At 37.4% G+C, this 23,513-nt stretch overlaps 1 protein-coding gene across 1 annotated transcript; it reads right to left on the bottom strand.

Moving 5' to 3' along the window:
• Window positions 1-6,498: 6,498 nt before the first annotated feature.
• six6a (SIX homeobox 6a) lies at window positions 6,499-7,963 on the bottom strand. The gene is made up of 2 exons (XM_052025146.1): window positions 7,383-7,963; window positions 6,499-6,679 (listed from the first exon to the last, which is right to left on the bottom strand). The coding sequence occupies exons 1-2, from the start codon at window positions 7,952-7,954 to the stop codon at window positions 6,499-6,501; spliced, it is 753 nt and encodes a 250-aa protein (XP_051881106.1). The 5' UTR covers window positions 7,955-7,963.
• Between the last annotated feature and the right edge of the window lie 15,550 nt (window positions 7,964-23,513).

Here is a 23,513-nt window from a genome sequence, read left to right as displayed (position 1 = left end):
AAGTGACTTTTAAAAGATTTAAAACTTAAACAGTCAGCCATGTGATGTATTGGCTATGACCAGGAGTACACTTCTACGATAAGCAAAGAATCGAGTTCACTTATTTACACATTCTTCTAAACATTCCATTTCATATCTCTATACAAAAGTAGAATCAAAATAGATCCATAAATAAATCCAGCAGAATCAAAGAGGTTCATTAAGTAGTCAAATGTCTGCGTGAAGGTTTATTTTTTAAAGTGAAATCAAACTAATGGGGAGAAAGAAAGTTCCAGTCTGGGGAAGTGTTCACGTGAGATCAGTTTGCAGATTTTGCTTCCAACCCACATAAATGATGATAATACTAAACCTAACTCAGATTATGTCAATAGAGATGACACTGAAGCTGCAGAAAACAAAAAATACCCCTCACACACAAAACAAAAATTGTTTAGGAAGTCATTTGTTAGAACAGAGATGTCGTAGACCAAATTTAATGTTGTTAAATATAATATATACGAAATTGATCGGAGAAATGTACATCACAAATAAACACTTAACGCGAGGGAATTGAAAAAGGAGTATATTGAATTAGGCATCACCAATTTCAACCTCTGAATGATGCAAAGAAACAATTAAATAGACTAATGGATTGTCAAGATGTAACAAATCAATATCTTTTTTCAGAAGCTGTGCATTTTTAAGCCAAACGTGAACGTTCAATTCATATCAACGCCCCTCCGCCACCCCCCCCCCCCCCCCCCCCCCCCCACCTCCAAAAGAGGCATCTCACCTTAAGGGAATTGTGAGCTGATATAATATTGGTATGATATTAAACGTCAGATTTAACATTTACAAAGTAGTCTAATAGAAAGTCTGACCTTGTAAACACCATAAATGTTAAATGTTTATAGATCAGCCCAGAGTAGGGCAGGAAAATCGGACCAGTTTAAATAAATTAAAATCACTCGCAGATTAAATGAGACTTCTTCACGCAAGCAATGACAAATATTTGGAATATTTTTCCAATTAGGATAAAGACATTGAAATCTGAAATACAAGTTATTGCTTTAGCCCCAGATTTATGTACTAATGAGGTGAGTTGTGGCCATTCGGAGCCTTTAAATCTCATATGTTCGCAAAATACATCTGAATCTGAAACAAAGAACTTGGTTGGTTGTAGGTCTCTTTGGGTTAACCAATCAAACTGATTAGTTTTGCTGAAATGTAGACAAAAGTCAAAGAAATTTCCTTCTGTGTTTTAGCTTTCTAGGTCAGATATCAGGCAAAGGCATTTTATTCAGGCGGATATAAATCTTCCGAATAAGATACCCTTTAGTCTGTTGATATTCGGTGGTTGAGGATACTCAAGGCGGAGAACCATAGGTTCTAGAATACCAAAGAATTCAAGATATATGGAGTTAAGCCCTTTAGTTCTTAAGTTCTTACATGCTAACTTTTAGTTTTCAAAAATATGGGATTTATTTTGCATTTAATGCTGTAAATTAAGGTATTGAAATATTGTTCACAATCTAATTTAAATTTTATTTATCCTTTCCTAATTGTGAGTGAGATATAAGTAATAAATATTAACACACTGTTACTAATAAATAGAGAGCACGATCTAATTTTGCTAATTCAAATTCAATCTGTATTAGATTCATATACTGTGTTGCACACCTACTTCCCATTATACGCGTAATTAAAAATGAACGGCAGTTTTTACTTTGAGGCGTAACCTCACTATCAATTGATATCCTCATGAGGAAGAGAAAATCTGTTCCGAATTTTAGAGATGCGTTTTATACGTAATAAAATGAACGCTTAGACATTAATATATTATCCCATAATAATTTAGATAAAATTTCTAATCAATGCAAATTACTTACTAATGTAAAGTTTTTCGGTTACATTAGATGTGATGTTTACTTGAATTCACTTCAGCTGCAATGTTACCAAATTGTCTCCATCTTAATCACAATTTTTGAAGCCTTTACAACAATACACTTGTCAATTCAATTCAATTTCATTGACTCAAAATCAGCCAACCAGTATCCAGGCTAAATCAGAAAATACCAGTGAGATCATCGAATTTTGCTAAAAGCAGAGAATTTGTAACAGTTGAGCTGGAAATATTACCGCAGCTATAAAATAGCAGATTGAGTTTTAAAATATTTTCATTTAAGGAAACGTGCTCACCCATTCAGTCGTACGCTTGCCTTTCTCTCGTTTTCCTTCTCTTTTGTTATGCATGGTTCAATGCTGTCTGAACCCTAGACTTTTGCTTTGCTTGCCTCTTGCGGATTCAAAATTGTTGCCTGGTAAATCTTTTGTAAGCTCCTCGTTAGCCAATACAACTTCACAAAATACTTAGAGCGCCCTTTGTCCTCCAAGGACTCGAGATCCCATCATTAGCGTTTATTACTCAGGGAAGTTTGCAATGTAATTGACTGCATACAAGACTTTTTCATTCATTCCCGTCGAGGTCCACCCCACGCTTGAATAGAAACGGAAATATTCAAATATTTCCCTTGCTCGTGTACAAAAGAGAATAAGATGTTTCACATCTCTCCCAATCACGTCAAAGCACAATGTTTTCTGTCTCTTTTACCGATCGAGAAAACAACAATTGCGCTTTTGGTAATATTGTTCTTTTACGTTGCTTAAATGTGTTTAGAAAGCCAGAAACAGGCAACGAATGTGAAATATTGGTAGAGGTTTTAATATTCTTTCTGTTCCTAGTTTCAAAAAATAGAAACAAGCACAAAATCGCCAATGTCCTGTATTATTTAGTACATCTTTGCTATATTTGGATGCTACTTGTTATCCATTTGTTAATCAGTTGAATGTTTCCAGAACATGACTCCCACTGTGTTCATTCCTAAATCTTCGGTGACCCTGTCAATTTCATGATCACATGTAGTTAATGTCACTGTAAAACGTCTACTTCGCGGTGGCGGTCTCACGAAAATTTCAGAAAATATAATTCTTAAGTGGAAACATAGTACCCAACTGAATGGACCGTGGATTAGTAAATAATTGATAGATGTTATCCAATCAATTAACGAATTATTAAATAGCGACTTTTTTCTAAACATAATGTCCGAATATTAACTGGAAATGGTATCATCTTCTCATTTTCTGCTTTACAGCCTGTCTGTAATTCTGCAGAAGGTTCATGAAATCCTCGAATGTTTCCAATGGTATGAAATGATCCGTGATTTAGCATGGTTTCATGCAACTCTTACATATTGGAAGAACGTCTGTCTTCCGACGTAGACATAGGTACAAAATGTTGTTGCTCATCCTACTTATTGATTAAATAGATTGCATTGTCTAAAAAGACCCCAACTTATCGCCAGTTCTTTTGTACCATTCTGAATGCTGGTGGAAAGTCTTCCTCTCGCAAGGCTGATCGAGTGATTTCTGCTACGTTTATATTGGTTGGTCAAATGTCTTGTCAGTGTCACCACCGAATGCCACTACATTTCATACTACACACATATTGAATGCTCCATCTTTGTTGGCTCTTGATGATGTCATAAATATACAAATAATAGTTTAAAATAAGAATTACTTTATTGGAGTTAATTACTGAATTAATTCGACAAACCACATTGAGCTCGATTTGAATTGTAACCGGAATGAACAAAGTGCATAGATGTATTTCTATCCTGACGGGTTAAATTTACCATTCTAGATCTGACCCTAACTGTAGTCGGCAGAATGATAATGATAAATTATCTTCATTAAGGTATCTATAAAGATGCAACTTGATGAAATTAGACATCCACCCGAATGAACGAAGGAACTGACAGGCAGTGGATCAGATCTACTTTCTTTATGATTCCTAGAGAAAAAGATTTCTATACGAAGCAATATCAATTAAGTTGTTTTTAAATAAATATTAGCAAACTAATGGGACTTTCAAAAATGTGGATAAAGAATTGCGACACCAAATTATGTTTTCAGAACACTTTCCTAAAATTTCCAAGATATAAAATTCTATTCTGTTCATTAAAGTGTTAGAAACCAACGTGTCGACCTTTTATTAACAATCTATTTTGGATAAATCTTTACCTGGAATAAAACGTTTGGATTAACACGGCTATTATTCAGCAGGTGCAAACTTTCTTTACAGGTCTGGGTGATTTGGCAGACCAAAACAGTTGCATTTTAGCCACCATTCCTTACCTTGATCGCAATAGAATCTCCGTTCATAAGAAAACCACGGTAAAATAAACCATGGCTTAACAACTAATCAATTTGTACTTTGTTGCAAAAATAATTCAATAGAATTTACTCCTAAATTGAAAAAAACGTATCTTAGTAAACTGTAGCTTTTATCTACATCTCTATCCTATGTTGTATACGAATAAACAGACACCTGATTCCTGGTTTAAAATTAGCCATAGGTGGAAGGAATCAAAGCATTAGTCAGCATCTTGTCATTGGAATGATGTTCATTGTAAGTAGTATAGGTCGTTGTAAAATGTGGGGTGATCGCTAGCATCTGTACGAAGACACTGACGCACCAAAGGAAACAAAAAGCACAGTTCTTAGCAGATAAACATGAAGCAGCATAGTACTTTAAACTGGATTATTATCTTAGCCATTTCCTCTGACGCATCGCTGATTTCATACCAGATTTTATAGAACGAGTAGGAATTATAAATAGTCGACAATTGTGGATTGTTTAAGACTCCGTAGATATTACTGTTTTGTGTTTCAGGAATATATATTCAGTAACTATTTTCACTTGGATCAATCGAAGGCGAGATGCACTCCTTTGGATATAACATTTGAAGAATTAAGAACACTTACTGTCTGTTAGTGCATAACGCACGCGTGTATTCTAATAAATGAAGAAATATATGGCATCATCTTTCTCTAAATAGAAGAGAGCCTCCATACTATTTCGTATGCAAGATAGAAAGCTGAAGATATCGGAAATCTGAAATAAAAACAGGACATGCTGGAAATACTCAGCAGTCTAAGCAATATCTGTGGATTGTGGCGGCATCTCTTGAGAATTGCTGCCTGATATGCTGAGTATTTCCAGCATTTTCTGTTTACATTTCTGTTTAGTTATATTACTTTAAAAATATATTATCCTACAACTTACAGACTTAAATAAAACACGTACACTAATAAAAGAGTATTAATCGATTCATACACCAAGTATTGATTCGCCAGTATTTCTCAGCATTTGCCTGTTTAGAGTGAAAGCTATTTTCCAGAACGGTACCATTTGAATGGAAGTAATTGCAGTCCATGGCCAACCTCTTCGTGAAATGCTGCACAACAGCATCTGTTAGCAATGTTAAAATAACGCGTCGTACGATTCCCTACAGCAATGCTTGTCTTCAACTGGCTACAGCATTTGCTCTCGTAACAGCGTGGAGAAAGTAAGCACAATTTCTCCTTAATTTCTACACACGATTTCAAAAACGACTAAAACGTAAATTAATTGATAATCAAGTTTTACAATTTTAAAGTAAATAAGCAGTGAATACATCTAATTGCGTCCTCATGATCAATACAAGCTTCAATTATAACGCACAAACAGTTATAATAAGGTATAATATACAGCTAATAGCAAACTGAACAGCGCGGTCTTCCCAGTTACCAAAAAGCGTAAACGTACATGATCAAAATATATCATTCTGCTATAATTCTTAAGTGTTCAACAGTAGACATGAAATAAAATTACATTGAAATTAAATTAAATTAAATTAATTTCCTAATAGGAAAACGCAAATGAAAACAGACGCTGCGAGCAGATAGAGCATAGTTCAAACGGTTTAAAGATCAATGTCAAATTGTACAATACGAAACCATCTACGTTTTTAAGGGGCCCGAAGCATGACGCTTGGCTTTCTCTCACCGTATTGGATTAAAAGACTCATTCAAAGTTAGTTGATTCAGATGAAATAAATCGAAATCTTTATGTAAAACATTATAGAATTTGAAATTACAACTGCGATCAATTGCGGAAAACACAGAAAAAACCGAAGATTCAGGTAAAAAAGCTTGTCGTTAAATATTTTATTTTCTTTCAAATTGTGGATCCACTAGCTAACATACAATATTCTACAAATATCCTTTGCACAAAGAAACAAACAAATAATTCAAAAAAACTAACAAAGCAACCCTTTTAAATAGATAAACAAACATATGTTTATATGTATATATAACTTTAAAGTAAAGTAAAAATATAACACCGACTTTCAACATGAAATACCCACGAAGGTACAGGGCAGGTGCTCAAAATGTTGCAGCTTGACAGAAATGGTTTTTGAGGCATCACTTCGGTATTTTTTTCTATATATATCCTTCCAATAAAGGCAATAACGAGTTTTTTTTAAGACCATAGTCGTTAAGTCTTCTGCCTTACAGCAAAACAGTCGTTCTTAAGAGACCAATGCAAGCATGTGGCGACTGTGATTACAGACAGTCTTTGCCCAAATCATTGTGCAGGAATTTGGAGGCACTCTCAGGATGCGGGCTTTTTTCCCCTCAGATGTCGCAGTCACTGTCGCTCGATGTGATGGAGATAGCCAAAGTGGCCGTTTTGTTTCTCCCCGAGACGCTGCAGAGGCTGGTGGCGGGACTTGAGGCGCCCACCAGTGGTTCCACGACAGCGTCTTCCTCGTTCAAGGAGCGCACGGTTGCCTGCGACAAAATCTGCTGCTGCAGCCTGCTCCCGTGAGGGAAAAGAACACAGCGAGGAATTATAATCTCAAGGTAGCAACAATATGCATTGACACACAACCGCACTTCAATATTGGGAGCCAATAAAATCCCCAAGGATCACCTTCGAGATTTGTAAAAGGGGAATTGAACAATAAAAAAAATCAAGATTTATGCCTTAAAAACACGCTGCCGTTTTCAAACACACACATGGAATCAGATAAAGCTATGAAATTCCGGAAATGTCCGTAGACGGAAGAAAGATTCACTTGGTAGTACTGCACGTTTATATTTAGTACTGTCCAAATGGATCTCTGACTATTTGATAAGGAAAACTAAATGCTTATTTGAAAATAAACCTACACTTAAACTAATCTACACAGTTACTGCATGAACTATAACGAAGTATTACCTTGCGACAGATATGGTTATGAGTTCACTTTAAGCACACACGGACGCATTAATAGATCAGTGAATTTGATTTTCAGCCTATTAATTAATGCACTTTTTGTAAAGCTGGGTTCCAAATTACATGCATAATTACACATTAGGATAACATTTAAGTAAAATTAAACAATCATTTAAAAAAAGGTAGCAATTGGATACTACTAAATATATTGCTGCTGCATTTGGCAGAATGGTTAATGTAGCCAGATATTTACTTATCCAGTACATATACACAGATACTTTAGGAGCACATATGTACTCACCTATTTTTAGCTGCTGCTGCTCTGTCCCTTTGCCTACGATTCTTAAACCAGTTACCCACTTGTGTTGGTGTAAGTCCAGTTGCTTGAGCAAGCTCTCGTTTTTTGCTGGGATTCGGATAGGGGTCTTGCAGGTACCACTCTCTCAACAAATGCCTCGTCCTCTCTTTGAAGCAGTGAGTCTTTTGTTCTCCGTCCCAGATGGTTCTGGGTAGGGGGAACTTCTTTCTTACCCTGTACTTGTCCACTGGACCCAAGGGGCGACCTCTTAGTTTCTCTGCTTCCTGGTAATGCGCTTCTAGCCAAAGGGCCTGCAACTTGCCGTGTGACTCCTTGGTGAACTTGTGATTCTCCAGGATATGATACAGCTCTCTGAAGTTGCCCGTGTGGAATGCGACGATGGCCCGTGCTCTGAGGACGGACTCGTTTTTGTTGAGTGCTTCACATGCTGCTGGGGCCACTGGCAGGGACCAGAGGAAGCGACCAAGGCGCTCTATGTCTCCGCTCTCCTCCAGTGTCTCACAGACCCCCGCCACCTGCTGAGGGCTGAAATTCAGAATTGGCAGCTGGAACATTGATTTTTTTTCTTTAAGACGAAGCTAAATAAATGTAAACCCAAATTAACGATACGAACTCCAAAGGGCAAAGCAAACAGCCGATACGTTCTAGTTAGATTCCCATACGCCAAATATGAACTTAGTGCTCCAAGTGGCAGGGTTAGCAGTAGATCCTTTGCGGTTGCGATGATGAGATGCTGTTAAAAGCCGGAGAAAAAAGGATTCAGCCCACATCTGATTTTCTATTGGACTTGGCAGATTCGGTGCCTGGTTGCCATGGCTGCCTGTCAATCACTGTCAAGTTTGCCAATCAACCAGAAGCAAGGGTCAGAATTTTATCACCTCCAAATAAACAGCGCGCTTGCTGGAAAAGCAAACATACTGAACTTCATTTCTATATTTGACAAACCTAACAAAACACGAGCAATGAAAAATTAATGGTACGGATAAAAAAATCATTTCCGCGGGTAAAAGGGAAAAGAACTTAGCATTAAGCCATTCGTAAAACACAATACAGCCGATTTCGGATGTAAGATTCATATATCGATTAGATTGAAAAATTGTATGTGGACCAGTTTGAAATATTAATTTACGTGGCAAAATTCAACTCTCCAATCTTGATTCAGTGAGTATATTTGTTTTCTACTTGTAATAATACGTAATGTGCAAAATCAAAAGGTGTAAGATAATGCGGTGGATTGGTCAATTCTCCAGACTTCATGTCATTAGCATTATCAATTTGTACAATTGTTACATAGTATTCCAAAACATTACAAACCGTATTTCGAATTGAGAATACTAGGACACTTTCATCAAACTGGCTAGCCATATACGTATATATATCAGATTTAACTTGCTGCCCGCATGATAATACCATTTACTGTAATTTTGACATATAAATGTAGCATTTTCTTAAAGTAAAAGAACAAAGTTTAAAGTAATATATGTGCAATTGGCGTTCCTATCCACGATGGGAGAAAATCCAATGATTTTACAGCCTACTTAAAATGATCTGAGGTATTTTGAGCTGCTCTGGTCCTTTCGTGTCTTCAATGATACGCCTTCCTTTAAATGTTTTGACCCTTTATCATAAAAGGTTAAAAAACAAAATTCAATATGCTGTAACTGTTCAAAATAATCTTCAACGTAGCTTCCCAAAATTCCGAATGGCGGCGAGAATAGAAAAATATTGCTATCTTCATTCAGAAATGCGAGGTTTTAAAATGAAATGTATCGTTCTTGCATTTAAACAACTCTCTGTTTGAAATTAAGAACCTTTTTATGGTGGGCATTTTTACTATTTTCACATTTCTATGCAGTTGACTTAAAGATACCCCTTCCAGCTATTTCGAGTGAATTCCGAGGGTTTTGGAAATGCCCTCAGTGTATTATGCTATTGTATAAACCAATATGCGTCGCTGGTGCATGAACACTCAACGCCTAGTCTGACAACAGCTGATTCACTTGGAAGAAACGGTCATTTTAAAAAAATGAAACCATAGTTGAAAAATGGACACAACTTGAGCTAACTAACGTGCCGTAGCGGTGCAATGGCATTGGGTTCAGAATGATGGGTTCAAAAAAGGATAAATATTTATTTCCACTCAAATTACTCGGTTCCAAACTTATCCAATTGTCTTCTATTTCTCAGTTCGTTACCATTTTACAAGCAAATATTTTCCTACCCGAAATCTGATACGGTAGTAAATATGGTTCATACATTAGTCTTCTGTAAGATTTTCATTATAAGATTTTAATTGCAAGTAGCTCAGTGGATTTATATCGATCCATGTCATATTGCATCTTGTATTATTTAGAATTAACACGCAATGAATAGAAGACCCGATTCGTCTAAATTGTGATTATATTTGATATTGTCTTGAATTATGCAGCTTTCGCAAAAATATTTTATATGCATCAAGGAATGTATATGATAAATATTGTATGCACTTTTCATTCATCTTAGATTTGCTCAGTATACAGTAGGCAATCTGTAATTATTCCACTGCAGAGATTATTATATTTGGAATTGTTAATATTATTGAATCAATTTGTATTAAAAATTGGCGTTCCATTTCTTTGTATTGTTTACATTATATCTAGATTTGCAACAAGGGTTGTATCAGCCAAGCAAACAAAATGCTCTCTGTACAAACTTGTCACAAGGCATCAATTTAATCTGCTATAATACGTGACAGTGCGGGCCAGTTTATGCCGGGAAGCTTGTAGCAATAGAACATCCCAATATAAACGTTTGTTTTTGCGTGGAAAAAGATATTCCAAATTGCTGAACGGAATTTATCGGTGCACATTGATACGTCTCTAAAGCTCATTTGTGTAACTGAACGCATTTAAGGTAAGGATTAGTTAAAGACACATGGACATATAATGATCTTGATATAGTATATCATTTATATTCAAGAGACCATAATTGAATAGATATACCTTTTCTGATCTAGTTATCCGAAACCACTGAGCCCATGTTCATTCACCTGTACATAGTGTTAAATATAGCTATCAATCTTTCAGCATAATTATAAACTAAACATAAAAGTGATTATTTAATGAAAGCGTTTATTTCTAACGTTAGCACTTCTCAATGTGGGGCAAAATGCTCTTCAGTTTGATTGATAACGCTCCTGAGGAAATCCGAGAGGCGCCCTGCTCTGTTAAATAAGTTAAATCAATGCAAGGTAGCGTTGTTGTCGTTATATGCTTCTTTCTTCTCAATGGATTTGGAATACATAACCTGACAGTTTGTGAAAACTATGTGAATCACTATACTTATTAAATGTCGTTTGTAAAGAGCTGCATTATTTCAGTCTGGTGGAGGGAAATAGTTCAAATCCATATACATAACTTGTTACACTCTTAAGTCTTGGATCCGGCCGTTCACCTAGAATATTAACATAGGTTCATATGAAGATTCTGCTAATAACATACCAATGACAAAAGATAGCACTAAAGACACAATGTTTTATGGATTTGTGTGGAAATGAGCATTGATTGTAGTAGCTTCAACTTCATAGGGATAAATAATCTATTTACAACTGTGGATTTTCAAGGATACCAACAAGGTATTTGATAATCCCCATTTTATAAAGAATTAATTATTTTACACTTTAATATAATATGATAAAAGGTTTTACTGCTGTGACTATGGAACAAATACAATGGAAAGTACCCAGGTTTTTGCTAGAAATGGCAGTAATGTTTCTACTCATCAACAATACATATAGATTGTCTTGTTTGTATTCAAACTCAGGATGAGAGCACCACTGATAACTCTAGCATTTCTCACCCATCCTTACTTGCTCCAATAACTGAATTTCCTCGTGTGCTATTTTAGGTGGTAGTTAAGAGTTAATTAACTTGAGTCATATGTATGCCAGAGCTGGATAGAACAACAGTCTTCATTCTCTAAAGGGTATTAGTTAACCAAGTTGTGTGATTACAACAATCCAACTACATCATTGCCCATTTTGCTGATATTAGTTTTTCATTTAAGGTCTTTAAAAACTGAAATTCAAATTCTCAAAAGTACCACCAACTTTTTTCTTGTTTTCAGCAGCAGACTAATTCAGTTAGAAATACATGGACTTTAATTTGGACTACAATAAGAACAGAGTGGCTTTTATAATTCCCATGAAATAATCTGAGGTAGCTTCTACCTGGTTTATTTGAACATAGTTTTATAGGAAAACGTAATTTGTTAATATATATTTTTGAGCATGAAAGTTGGCAATCCATTACACAAATGAAATTCATCATGGTAATTCATGACTACAATTAAAATCATTTTTAAACCAATACTTAATGCTTTAAACTAACAATATTACTACCAGTGTTGTAGGAAATCAGCAGTATGGTTTGACACATCTGACAGGCATTTTTCATGAATACATAGCTGATATAAAGTCACACAAAGGGTTCCCTACAAGGAGATCTGTATCTTAATATCTGATGAATAATAAATACATGCAAGAAATATAGTCATTCCACTCCAAACCCTCAGTCCCCAAAATTTTACATTCTGATACTTTCAAACCAAATCCAATTTTAAGCTACACCTTAACCATAATAATGCATTTAAAAATCTTCACTAACTGGGCAGGCCTAGTAATGTGACATTATACAGCAGGATGGAATAGCATATGTCATCCATTGGACACTGTTTATTATTTAGCTGCTTATAGATCTGGTTCACAAATTATGGATCACAGAGTAGTGTGCCAAAGGTGACTAAAGATTTTTTGCATGCTTGAATACAGGGGAAAAAAAAGAGTGCCATGGTACCAGTCATTGAACCTTTCTATTTTTTTTAATGAACATAGAAACAATTTTACAATCTTGTGGCTTGCTCCTGCTAATAGTAACTCAGATATGACAAAATATAGATACTGTTTAGAATAAGGTCTTCGATTCACATTATTTTATAGATCACAATTGATTTCAGTATTGCAGTCCACAGCCTCTAATATCATGGCAAGTATATCAAGCACCCCATTTTTAAAATGTTTCACCTGATCTTTATGATTAGGAGACAGCTACCATTACCAAGCTGATGTACATCATATGAGCTAATCCAAGATATTTACAATCAAGTTCCAAAACCAGCTTTAAAAATATTATGCCTGTAACTGTCTAAATATTTCACACTAAGTACTTCCATTACTGAGATGAAAATATTCAGTTTGAATGTCGCCTGCTGCTTGGTATCTGAGAAACCATTTTATATCATCAAGTTGTAGAATGTATATATTAATTACAGGGCAGTTTTAAATTAATTCCATGGTTATCTTAGTGTAATTAGAAAACTATGTTTCTAGTTTAATCTTACCACTTTAGGCATACAATTAATATTATGTATCAGTTTTTGTACATTGCATTAGTTTTGTATGCTTAAACTCACAATGTTGCTGCTTTGGTGTGCTGATAATGATGTGTAGAAATCTACATAGTTCTACAAGTAAACTGTACTTTAGGGTTTGTGCTTTTTGGCAATACTGAAATATTTCATGTGAAAATGAAATGCTAAGCATGATAAACATAGCGTTTTGTCAATCCTAGCTTCTGGGAAATGCAATCATGAGCTGTAGTATTTAATTTTTATGTCATATGAATTTGAAATTTCAACTCTTTTTCAAGCATGGATAATGGAGTAGTACACGTACAAGTATAACTGCAACAGGTAATAATTACATACTCTCAAATATTTACTCAACAGAAAAAAAGAAATAATTACTCTGATTTCAACACATGTGTATTATTTTCCCTCGAATTATCTAAGAACCTTGGAATTCTTGATTATAAAGCATCCCGTTTAAAAAAAAGTCTGAGACAAGCATGGAAATGTCTACATCTTTTTTATGCAGGTATGCTATTTTGGAACTACAATACATTGCATTTTGCTCCTAATTAAAATTTCTAAATATTATATTTCCTGATTATAAACAAAAAATTAGGTGCTTACATTTGTTTTACAAAGGTACATTTTGAAATGATCCCAGTAGACATCACCATTGTCTATTCAATTTTCCTTTTTTTATTCCTTTTATAAATTATAAAAACAAAAGCAGAATATTTTTCTTTTTTCTCTCCTTTCAGCCTTGGTGGTGGCTTGGCCTTGGCTTTACATTTTTCTCATTGAGCAAAAATGTTCTGTGCAAGAGTATTAGATGGAAGTCTAATCTGTTTTGTATTTCCAGATAAAATCATTGTGAATTCAAGTGAGATCTGAAGCAACCTGTATTCATGTAGAATAGTAAATAATTATCTACAAAGCATAATGTGTTGGCTGTAGAAAGTGTATTTTGGCATTGAGTGGAGCATTTTTTCTAGAGAAAATTAAAGCTTTTCACTCATTTTACTGAACAGTAAACATCCAAATTGGATATTGCATCCATAAGTAGTTACATTTTTCAATAAGGACCAGTGAAATGCTTACTTTTCTACATTGGTAGTATTTTTGATTTATGTAGATCAATAGAAACTATCATCATTGCAAAACTAAATTATTCAATTGATGACCATTGAATTCACTGACATTGTTATATTTAAATTGGAATTAAGATTCTGAGCATAACTCCAGCTTCTTCACATAACCTAAATTCATTATCCCTGGTCCCATTGCAGCAAATCTCTCTGCATCTTTTTTAGTGCTTGATACATTTCCTGAAGTGGACTACTCACAGCTGAGCATAATGGGTTGGACCTTACTTAGCTTTCACTGGTGGAGAGAACTGGCAGCTATGTAATTCTGGAGGGTCAGTGCAATAACATTTTCTGTAGCATGGAAGTACTAAACACATTAGAGCTTACATGCCAGCACATGTGGCGTCTCCCATAACAGCTGGATATTACTGAATCCAGGGACAGTTCCAGATTGTCCTGAACTGAGGGGGCCACATACACTTTATATCTGGCCTCCCTGCTTAACAAGCAACCTCTATGTCAGTAACCACAATCATTTATTACAAGAGATTGTGAAGGTTAAGAATTTTGTTTCCTTAATACTTCACTTTATATTTGTTTCCAATTTACATTAATTTATTGTATTTTAACTAAATTAAGTTTTTGTCATAAATTTGTTAAAAAATAATAAAAAAAATTGTATTTCATTTGTTTCCTGATGTGTTTGATTATCATGGACACTTTGTGACAATTAAAGACATCTTGGACAATATAAACTGCCATAAAGTCATCAGAGCAGTCTGGATAGGACCTCAAATTTTCTTCCTGAGGCATTGTAGTCCTTTATGGACCACTCAGCTTCATGAGGACATTGGGAATTATGCACTGCAAAGTGTAACTGGAGAACCAATGTGGAGGTAGGGAGGGGGTAATGGTGGGGTGACCTTACTTGTAGTGCAGACTATCACAACTATGATTTGTGCCAATATTCCGGCCAAGTCCTAACCAGTTTAGCATAACTTCTTTGCTTTTTGTACATCTGTTGTATAAGAGCCAAAGATCTGAAATGCATTTTCTCCAGTGTTCTCAAATTGTCTCATCACCTTTATAGATTTGTTCCTACACCAGCAGTATCTACACCCCTTTGAAACAGAACCATCTAGTTGGAATTGCCTCCTTATTGTTCTAAGCAAAAAATATCACAACCTCTACTTTAAACTTCATCTGCTAACTGGACATTTCATTAGACTATCCATATCCCTGTGATGTTTGTTACAATCTTGTTTTTTGCTCCATATTCTAGCATCTGCATTGTCTTGTGTCTCTGATATTTTAGATGTCCAAGTTGCATGTTATTTTCAAACATTGAAATTATGGCCTGAATATCTAGTTCAAATGTGCACACAAATCTGGGCCTACAATCCAATGCAGCATTGAAGGCAAAGTGCACTGTTGCTGGTGCTCTCTTTTAAAAGGCTCCAAATGGTTGTTCAGGTGGTGCAAGAGATTCCACAGCACTAACTCAAAGATAAAAAGGTTATCCTCACTGCCCTAGCCAACAGTTATCTATCAAACAATGTGTGAAACTGATTACCTAATCACTGTCACATTTCTATTTCTGTGAATTTGTGCAGAAGTGGGGTCCATGTCCCTCCACGACAACAGTAATCGCATTGCTTCACCAACGCTAAAACTCTCTGAGAAGTACTGAGATCATGAAACATGCTACATAAATTGAAGTTTCTTTACCCTCCTGCTTTTCTTTCTTTTGTTCTTTCATTTTTTTCTTTCTTAAAAAGAGCAGAAACCCCTTCATTAATCCTTTAATTGGTATTGGTATTGATTTATTATTGTCACTTGTACTGAGGTTCATTACACAGTGTAGATACATTGAGTTAGTAAAGAGTGCATTGAGGTAGTACAGGTAAAAAAAACAAAAACAGAGTAAAGTGTCACAGCTACAGGGAAGTGCATCTCAATGTATAAGGGAACCGTTCAATAGTCTTATCACAGTGGGATAAAAGCTGTCCTTGAGCCTGGTGGTATGTGCTCTCAGGCTCCTCTATCTTCTGCCTGATGGGAGAGGAGAGAAGAGAGAATGACCCAGGTGGGTTGGGTCTTTGATTATGCTGGCTGCTTCACCAAGGCAGTGAGAGGTGTAGACAGAGTCCATGGAGGGGAGGCTGGTTTCCGTGATGCGCTGGGTTGTGTCCACAACTCTCTGCAGTTTCTTGCAGTCCTGGGCAGAGCAGTTGCCATACCAAGCCGTGATGCATCCAAATAGGATGCTTTATGTTTATCAAAGATGCTTTATATTTATCAACCAATGTGAAATGTCTTTTGAAAGCCAATGTACATAAAATCAACTGCACTGCCCCTCCATTAATTCAGCAAATTAAATTAACAGCCAAAACGCGATTTGTCTTCATAATATGTACTTACCTTTAATTATTAGCTCACATTTTTCTAAATGTCAAATTTAATCCCAAATTTTGTCACTGAAAGGTTACCACCAACCACACTACTGTGAGCAAATCTTCTGCTGAGTTCCATCATACTTCTTTTGGCAAATAAGCCCATAACTGGATAATTCCTGAGCAAAGACAAACAGGGCAGTGCAAACCTATGCAAATTTCCTGGCTTTCAGGCTTATACCAGGAGGCACAAATAGAACAGCTCCATTCAAGTGGGCTGAAGCATCAGCTGTTGAGTAGTAAATAGCAAAATTTAAAGATTTTTATTTGATTTAATATGAAAAAAACTTGTCTTTGTGTGTTTGTGTTTACTAGTTGATAATTATTATGTTAGTAGGTCTAAATTTTTAACTTTTTTAATTTTATTGACAGGTTAGGAGCAATTTTGAATGCTTGTAAATATCTATGATATTCACTGATCCTTGGGGTGTAGCCTCAATGTTACCAACGTCATTTGTCAGTGCAGCTAACTGCTTGCATTGGCTTCACCAATGAGCTGGGTGCTGACCTTTCAGCAGAAGACTGTGCCAGGACTGCATTACTCAAAGTGCTGTTAACTGGCAATCTCGATATAAACATACCAATTTGAAGCAGGACTGGGCAAACCAGCCCTCAAGCCTACTCCACCATTTACTGCTGATCTGATTGTAAATCAACAGGGTGAGAATCACATGGCATCAGGTTAAGATCCTGTAATATTTAATGGTGGAGCAGGCTCAAAGGGTCATATGGTCTACATCTGTTTCTAATGTATTTATTAGGCTTAGATACTAGGTTCATCTTCTCTTTTTAAAAAAGGGGTGTAATATTTGTAATTGTCCAGTCCTCTGTCAACATGCCCATAAACATGGAAGATTAGAAGATGGTAGTCTGAGTCTTCATAATTTCCACCTAGTATGCATTCCATCTTGACTGGGTGACTGTCAACTGTTTATATACTTATTTTTTATCTACATCCTATCCAACATCACGAATGCTCTTCCTTTACTGCTCTATCAACAGAGCTAAATCCAGCAGTGCGTCCTTCCTTATAGAGTTATAAGAAAATATTAATAACATTTCAAGGATTTCTACCCTTCTTTGACCTTTACAATGGTGGTTTCCAGGTATTATTATATATCCAGATTGTTGGAATATCTAAAGTCTACATGTCTGCAGCTCTTACATGATTTGTAATTTAAATGTATTCCTTTATAACTTTCCCACTATTTGGTGGCTTATAAAATGCAGCCAGTAGCACAATCTATTATATTTTCTTCTAATCAAATGGTCTCTCTGCTAGAAATAGTATTGTGTGCTAACATGGCATAACTTATTGGACCCATGCCATTTTCTTTTATGAGGACTGAAGTTCTCATCCAGGTATTGTGCACAGAGTTATAGAGATAAATGGTGCTGCTCTCAGTGCTTCAGTGCAGTTATGCATGGAAATCACACTCATTTTTGAGTGTTGTCCTAGAAGCATGAATTTACCACAGCAGTCACTGGCTATTGTGGCAGCAGAGGTAGATATTGATGGGAATGGGAAGCATCAGTGCTCTTGCCCTTCCCCCACAAAAGGAAGTAAGCCATACCTTGACTGTGAGATAGCCTTACAAGAATGCCTCAGATAATCAATATATGAGCAGGCCTTGACCCTGCCATAATGGCCTGCTTTTGCATTAGAGGATCATTCTTTAAATCTCAAAGCAGATAAAACATGCTCTAATGTCAAGTGACATCACTGATGATCCACAGCAATCCATTCTAACTTTCTTCCTTTATATATATCTAGATGTACCGGAGGAGAAAGAGCAAAATGCAGAATTCTGCATTTACATCTGCCAGAATTGCTGAATTTCCTTTTAAATAGAGTTGTTCACCCAGAGAACCTTTGTTCTTGGTGCTAGAAAACTCATATTGGGTGATGTACAGAACTTGGGTGGAAAATGAAAGGGAAGACTTTGCTGACCTATGGCAATGGATACCACATCCAAAAAGGCAATATTGACCTTCTTGCGTCATCAGGATATAATCTGGATTTGGAATCTGATGCCAGCTGCACCTCCAGGGAAACATGGCATTGTTGAATATTGGCCAGTGGAGACTGGAGTCCATTGCAGAATTGCGATAGATTGCAAACCTCATATGACATTTGGACCATTCTTAATATGTTTTTATTTAAAAAATGGATACTGTAATTCAATCGTTTGGCCACCACGTAAGCTCTAGTATTAGTACATCAAGACAAATAGATTTGATTTAGAGTCATAAAGTTGAACAGCACAGAAATGGGCCCTTCAGCCCAACTCGTCCATGCTGACCACAACATCCACCTATGCTAATCCCAATTGCCTGCATTAGGCCCATATCCCTCTCCTCCTTTCCTACCCTAGTACCTGTCCAAACTGTAATTGTATCTGTCTCTACCACTTCCTTTGGCAGTTTATTCCAAATATTCATCACCCTCTGTGTGAAAAACCTGCCCCCCCAGATCTCCATTATATTTCTCCCCTTAAACGTATGCCCTCTAGTTTTAGACTCCACCACTCTGGGGAAAAAGACTCTATCGACCCTATCTATGCCCCTCATGATTTTATAAACCTCTGTAAGGTCAATCCACATCCAGTCAGAATAAATCCAGCCTATCCAATCTTTCCTTCTAAGTCCTCCACAAAAACCAGCCTCCCCTCCATAGGCTCTACACTTCCAGCTGCCTTGGAAAGCAGCCAACATAATCAAAGACCCCTCCCAGCCTGGATATTCTCTCTTCTTCCCTCTTTCATTGGGCAGAAGATACAAAAGCTTGAAAACATGCACCACCAGGCTGAAGGACAGCTTCCATCCTACTGTTATAAGAATCTTGAATGCACCTCTTGTATGATAAAGATGAACTCTTGACCTCACAATCTACCTCAATGTGACCCTTGCACTTTATTGTCTACCCGCACTGCACTTTCTCTGTAACTGTAACACTATATTCTTCATCCTGTTGTTGCTTTTCCCTTGTACTACCTTGATTATGTGCTTATAGAACATAGAACTTAGAACAGTACAACACAGGAACAGGCCCTTCAGCCCAGGATGTTGCGTCGAACTAACTAAATTAGTAATCAACTGCCCAACTAGACTAATATCCATATCCCTCCATTTCCTGCACATTCATGTGCCCATCTAAGAGCCTCTTGAACGCCTCCATCATATTTGCCTCCACCACCACCCCTGGCAACGCATTCCAGGCACCCCCCACTACTCTCTGTCTAGAAAAGTTGCTCTGCACATCTCCTTTGAACTAACCCCTTCTCACCTTAAACTCATGCCCTCTGGTATTAGACTTTTCAACCCTGGGAAAAAGATACTGGCTGTCTTCTCTATCTATGCCTCTCATAATCTTATAAACCTCTGTCAGATCTCCCCTCAGTCTCTGCTGCTCCAGAGAAAACAACCCAAGTTTGTCCAACCTCTCCTTATAGCACATGCCCTCTAATCCAGGTAGCATCCTGGTAACCCTCTTCTGCATCCTCTCCAAAGCCTCCACATCCTTCCTGTAATGGGGCAACCAGAATCAAATGCAATACTCCAGATGCGGCCTAACTAGAGTTTTATAAAGCTGCAACATAACTTCCCGACTCTTGAACTCAGTTCCTCGACTAAGAAAGGCAAGCATACCATACACCTTCTTTACCACCCTATCAACTTGTGTAGCCACTTTCAGGGAGCTTGGACTTGGACCCCAAAATCCCTCTGCACATCAACACTGTTAAGGGTCATGTCTTTACATCTGATCTCCCAAAGTGCAACATTTCAATTTGGCCGGGTTAAACTCCATCTGGCATTTCTCCGCCCATATCTGCAACTGATCTATATCCTGCTGTATCCTTTGGCAGTCTTCTACTCTATCCACAACACCACCAATCTTTGTATTATCTGCAAACTTACTAACCCACCCATCTACGTTTTCACCCTGGTCATTGATACATGTCACAAAAAGCAGAGGTCCCAGTACAGATCCCTGCGGAACACCACTAGTCACAGATCTCCAGCCAGAATAAGTCCCATCGACCACTACCCTCCGTCTTCTATGGGCAAGCCAATTCTGAATCCAAACAGCCAACTCACTGTGGGTCCCATGCATCTTAATCTTCTGGATGAACCCCCCCCATGAGGGACCTTGTCAAAAGCCTTACTAAAATCCTTGTAGACAACATACACAGCTCGACCTTCATTAATTACCTTCATTGCTTCCTCAAAAAACTCAATCAAGTTAGTAAGACACAACTTGACCCACACAAAGCCATGCTGACTGTCCCTAATTAGGCCACGGTTTTCCAAATGCTCATAAATCCAATCCCTAAGAATTCTCTCCAGTAACTCCAGTGATGTGAGACTCACCGGTCTATAGTTTTCAGGATTATCCCTATTCCCCTTCTTGAACAATGGAACAATATTAGCTACTTGCCAATCCTCCAGGATCTTGCCTATGGCTAGAGAGGACATGAAGATATTAATCAAGGCCCCAGCAAACTCAATAACCTGGGGTATAACCCATCAGGCCCTGGGGACTTATCCACATTAATGCTCTTTAACAGACCCAATACTAGCTCCTTCTTTATCCCAAAATGCCCTAGCATATTAGCACGCTCCATGCTGATCTCCCGATCCTCCACGTCCTTCTCCTTGGTAAATACTGATGCAAAGTACTCATTTAGGACTTCTCCCACATCTTCCACCTCCAATCACATTTTCCCTCCTTTATCCTTAAGTGGTCCTACCTGCTCCCTAGTTATCCTCTTGCTTTTAATGTATGTATAGAATGCCTTCGGATTCTCTTTGATCCTACTTGCCAAGGACTTTTCATGGTCCTTCCTGGCTCTCCTAATTCCCTTCTTGAGTTCTTTTCTGGCTTCTTTATAACCCTCAAGGGCTCTGTTTGATTTTAGCTTCCTAAACTTTACATATGCTTCCTTTTTCTTCTTGACTAAATTTACCACCTCTCTCGTCATCCAAGGTTCCCTTACCTTGCCATCCTGTCCTTCCTTCTTACTGGAACATACTTGTCCTGTACTCTGTGCTGTTGGTCTTTAAAGGCCCTCCACATATCAGATGTGGACCTTGCCTAAATACAGCTGTTCCCAATTAACTCTCCCTAGTTCCTGCCTAATAATCTCATAATTTGCCCTTCTCCAATACTCCCCCCAAGGTCCATACTTATCATTACCTGTAGCTATCTTAAAACTTAAGGAGTTGTGGTCACTGTTCCCTAACTGTTCTCCCATTGAAAGGTCAGTCACCTGGCCAGGCTCATTACCCAACAGCAGGACCAGTATGGCCCCTACTCTTGTTGGACTATCTACATATTGATTTAAGAAACCTTCCTGGATGCACCTAACAAATTATGACCCGTCTAATCCTCTTGCACTAAGGAGGTCCCAGTCTATGTTAGGGAAGTTGAAGTCCCCCACTACAACAACCCTATTGTTTTTACACCTTTCCCTAATTTGCCTGCATATCTGGCCTCAATGTGCCAGTGGCTATTGGGGGTCTGTAGTATAATCCCATCAGAGTGATTGCACCTTTCTTATTTTTGAGTTCTATGTTTTGAAATGATCTGTACGGATGGCATGCAAGACAAAGTTTTTCACTGGATCTTAGTACACTTGACAATAATAAACCAATAACCAATCCAGGCACCAACCTGGTGAATCTCTTCTGCACTCTTTCTAATGCTATCACATCCTTCCTGTAGTATGGTGACTAGAACCGTACATAATACTTCAAGTGAGACCTGACCAATGTTTTGAACAGCTTCAACATGACATCCCAACTCTTATACTTAATGCCTCAGTCTATGATGGCAAGTACACCAAATGCCTTCCTTACCACCCTATCTATCTTTGCCAACATTTTCGGGGAACTATGAACTTGCACCCCAAGGTCTCCTCAGTACATCAACACTCCTGAGGCCCCTGACACATAATGTATATGTCCTGTTAGTATTTGACATCTAAAACAAATTACCTCACACTTGTCTAGATTGAAGTACAGCTGCAACCACTCTGCCCAACTTTCCAACTGATCTAGGTCCCTCTGTATCCTTTCACAACCTTCTTCACTCTCTACTAATGCATGAAATTTTTGTTGTCAGTAAATTTACTAATCCTCCTATCATCAAGCCAATTTTGGATCCAGTTTGCCAATACACCTTGAATCCCACGTTCTCTAACCTTCTGGACTAACCTATTCTGTCATGAGCCTTGCTATAGTCCATGCAAACCATGGCTACTGCCCTGCCTTCATCAATTTTCTTAGTTACCTCCTCAATATACTCAATCAGATTTGTGAGGCAGAATTTCCCTTGCGCAAAATCATGTTGACTCCTCTTAATCAGTGCCTGTCTTTCCAAGTGAACATAAATCCTGTCCCTTAGAATTTTTTTCAAGAATTTCCCTACTATTGATGTAAGGCTCAATGGCCTGTAGTTTCCTGTCTTATTCATACTGTCCTTTTTGAATAAGGGAACAACATTAGCTAGGCTCCTGTCTTCTGGTGCAAAGATGCAAACGTCTCCTTGAGAGCCCCAGCAATCTCCTCCGTTGCTTCCCTTACCATCCTGGGATAGATCCCATGAGGCCCTGGGGATTTATCCACCTTAATGTTTGCCTATATCTCCAACACTTCCTCCTTCCTGACACAAGCATGTTCCAGAATATCAGCGTAGCCCCCCACCCCACCCCAACCCCAACTTTCAATCTTCCATATCTTTCATCCTGGTTAATATCAATGAGAAGTATTAATTTAGGATCCTGCTCATATCCCTTGGCTTCATGTATAGATACTGTATCTCTTTTGGTCTTTGATGGGACCTACTCTTTCCCTAGCTACTCTCGTTTCTAATAAACTTATAAAAGGTTTTGGGATTCTCCTTAATCCTGCTTGCCAATGCCATTTTGTGCCCTCATTTTGCCCTCCTAATTTCTTTTTTAAGTTATCTCCTTACTTCAGGACTCACCTGAAATGAAATACCTATACATGACATAAGCTGCCTTTTTATTGATGATCAAACCTTCAATTTCCTTTGTTAACCAAGGTTCTCTAATCTTACCATATTTGCTTCTTACCCTTATAGGGGCATGCTGACTCTGAACTATTACTATCTCGGCTTTAAATACCCCCCACTTATCAGGTGTTGTTTTTCCTCTTTAGCTGCTCCC

Source organism: Pristis pectinata, chromosome 1, assembly GCF_009764475.1.
Source record: "Pristis pectinata isolate sPriPec2 chromosome 1, sPriPec2.1.pri, whole genome shotgun sequence".
Lineage (NCBI taxonomy): Eukaryota > Metazoa > Chordata > Chondrichthyes > Rhinopristiformes > Pristidae > Pristis > Pristis pectinata.
This window is presented reverse-complemented; position numbering and strand designations above follow the sequence as displayed.

What these genes read in the sequence shown, in the direction of transcription:
- six6a (XM_052025146.1), bottom strand. Translation starts at nt 7,954, where the DNA reads ATGTTCCAGCTGCCAATTCTGAATTTCAGCCCTCAGCAGGTGGCGGGG. An exon ending in GCAGCAGCAGCTAAAAATAG is followed by an intron (nt 6,680 to 7,382) that starts GTGAGTACATAT and finishes TCACGGGAGCAG; the next exon opens with GCTGCAGCAGCAGATTTTGT.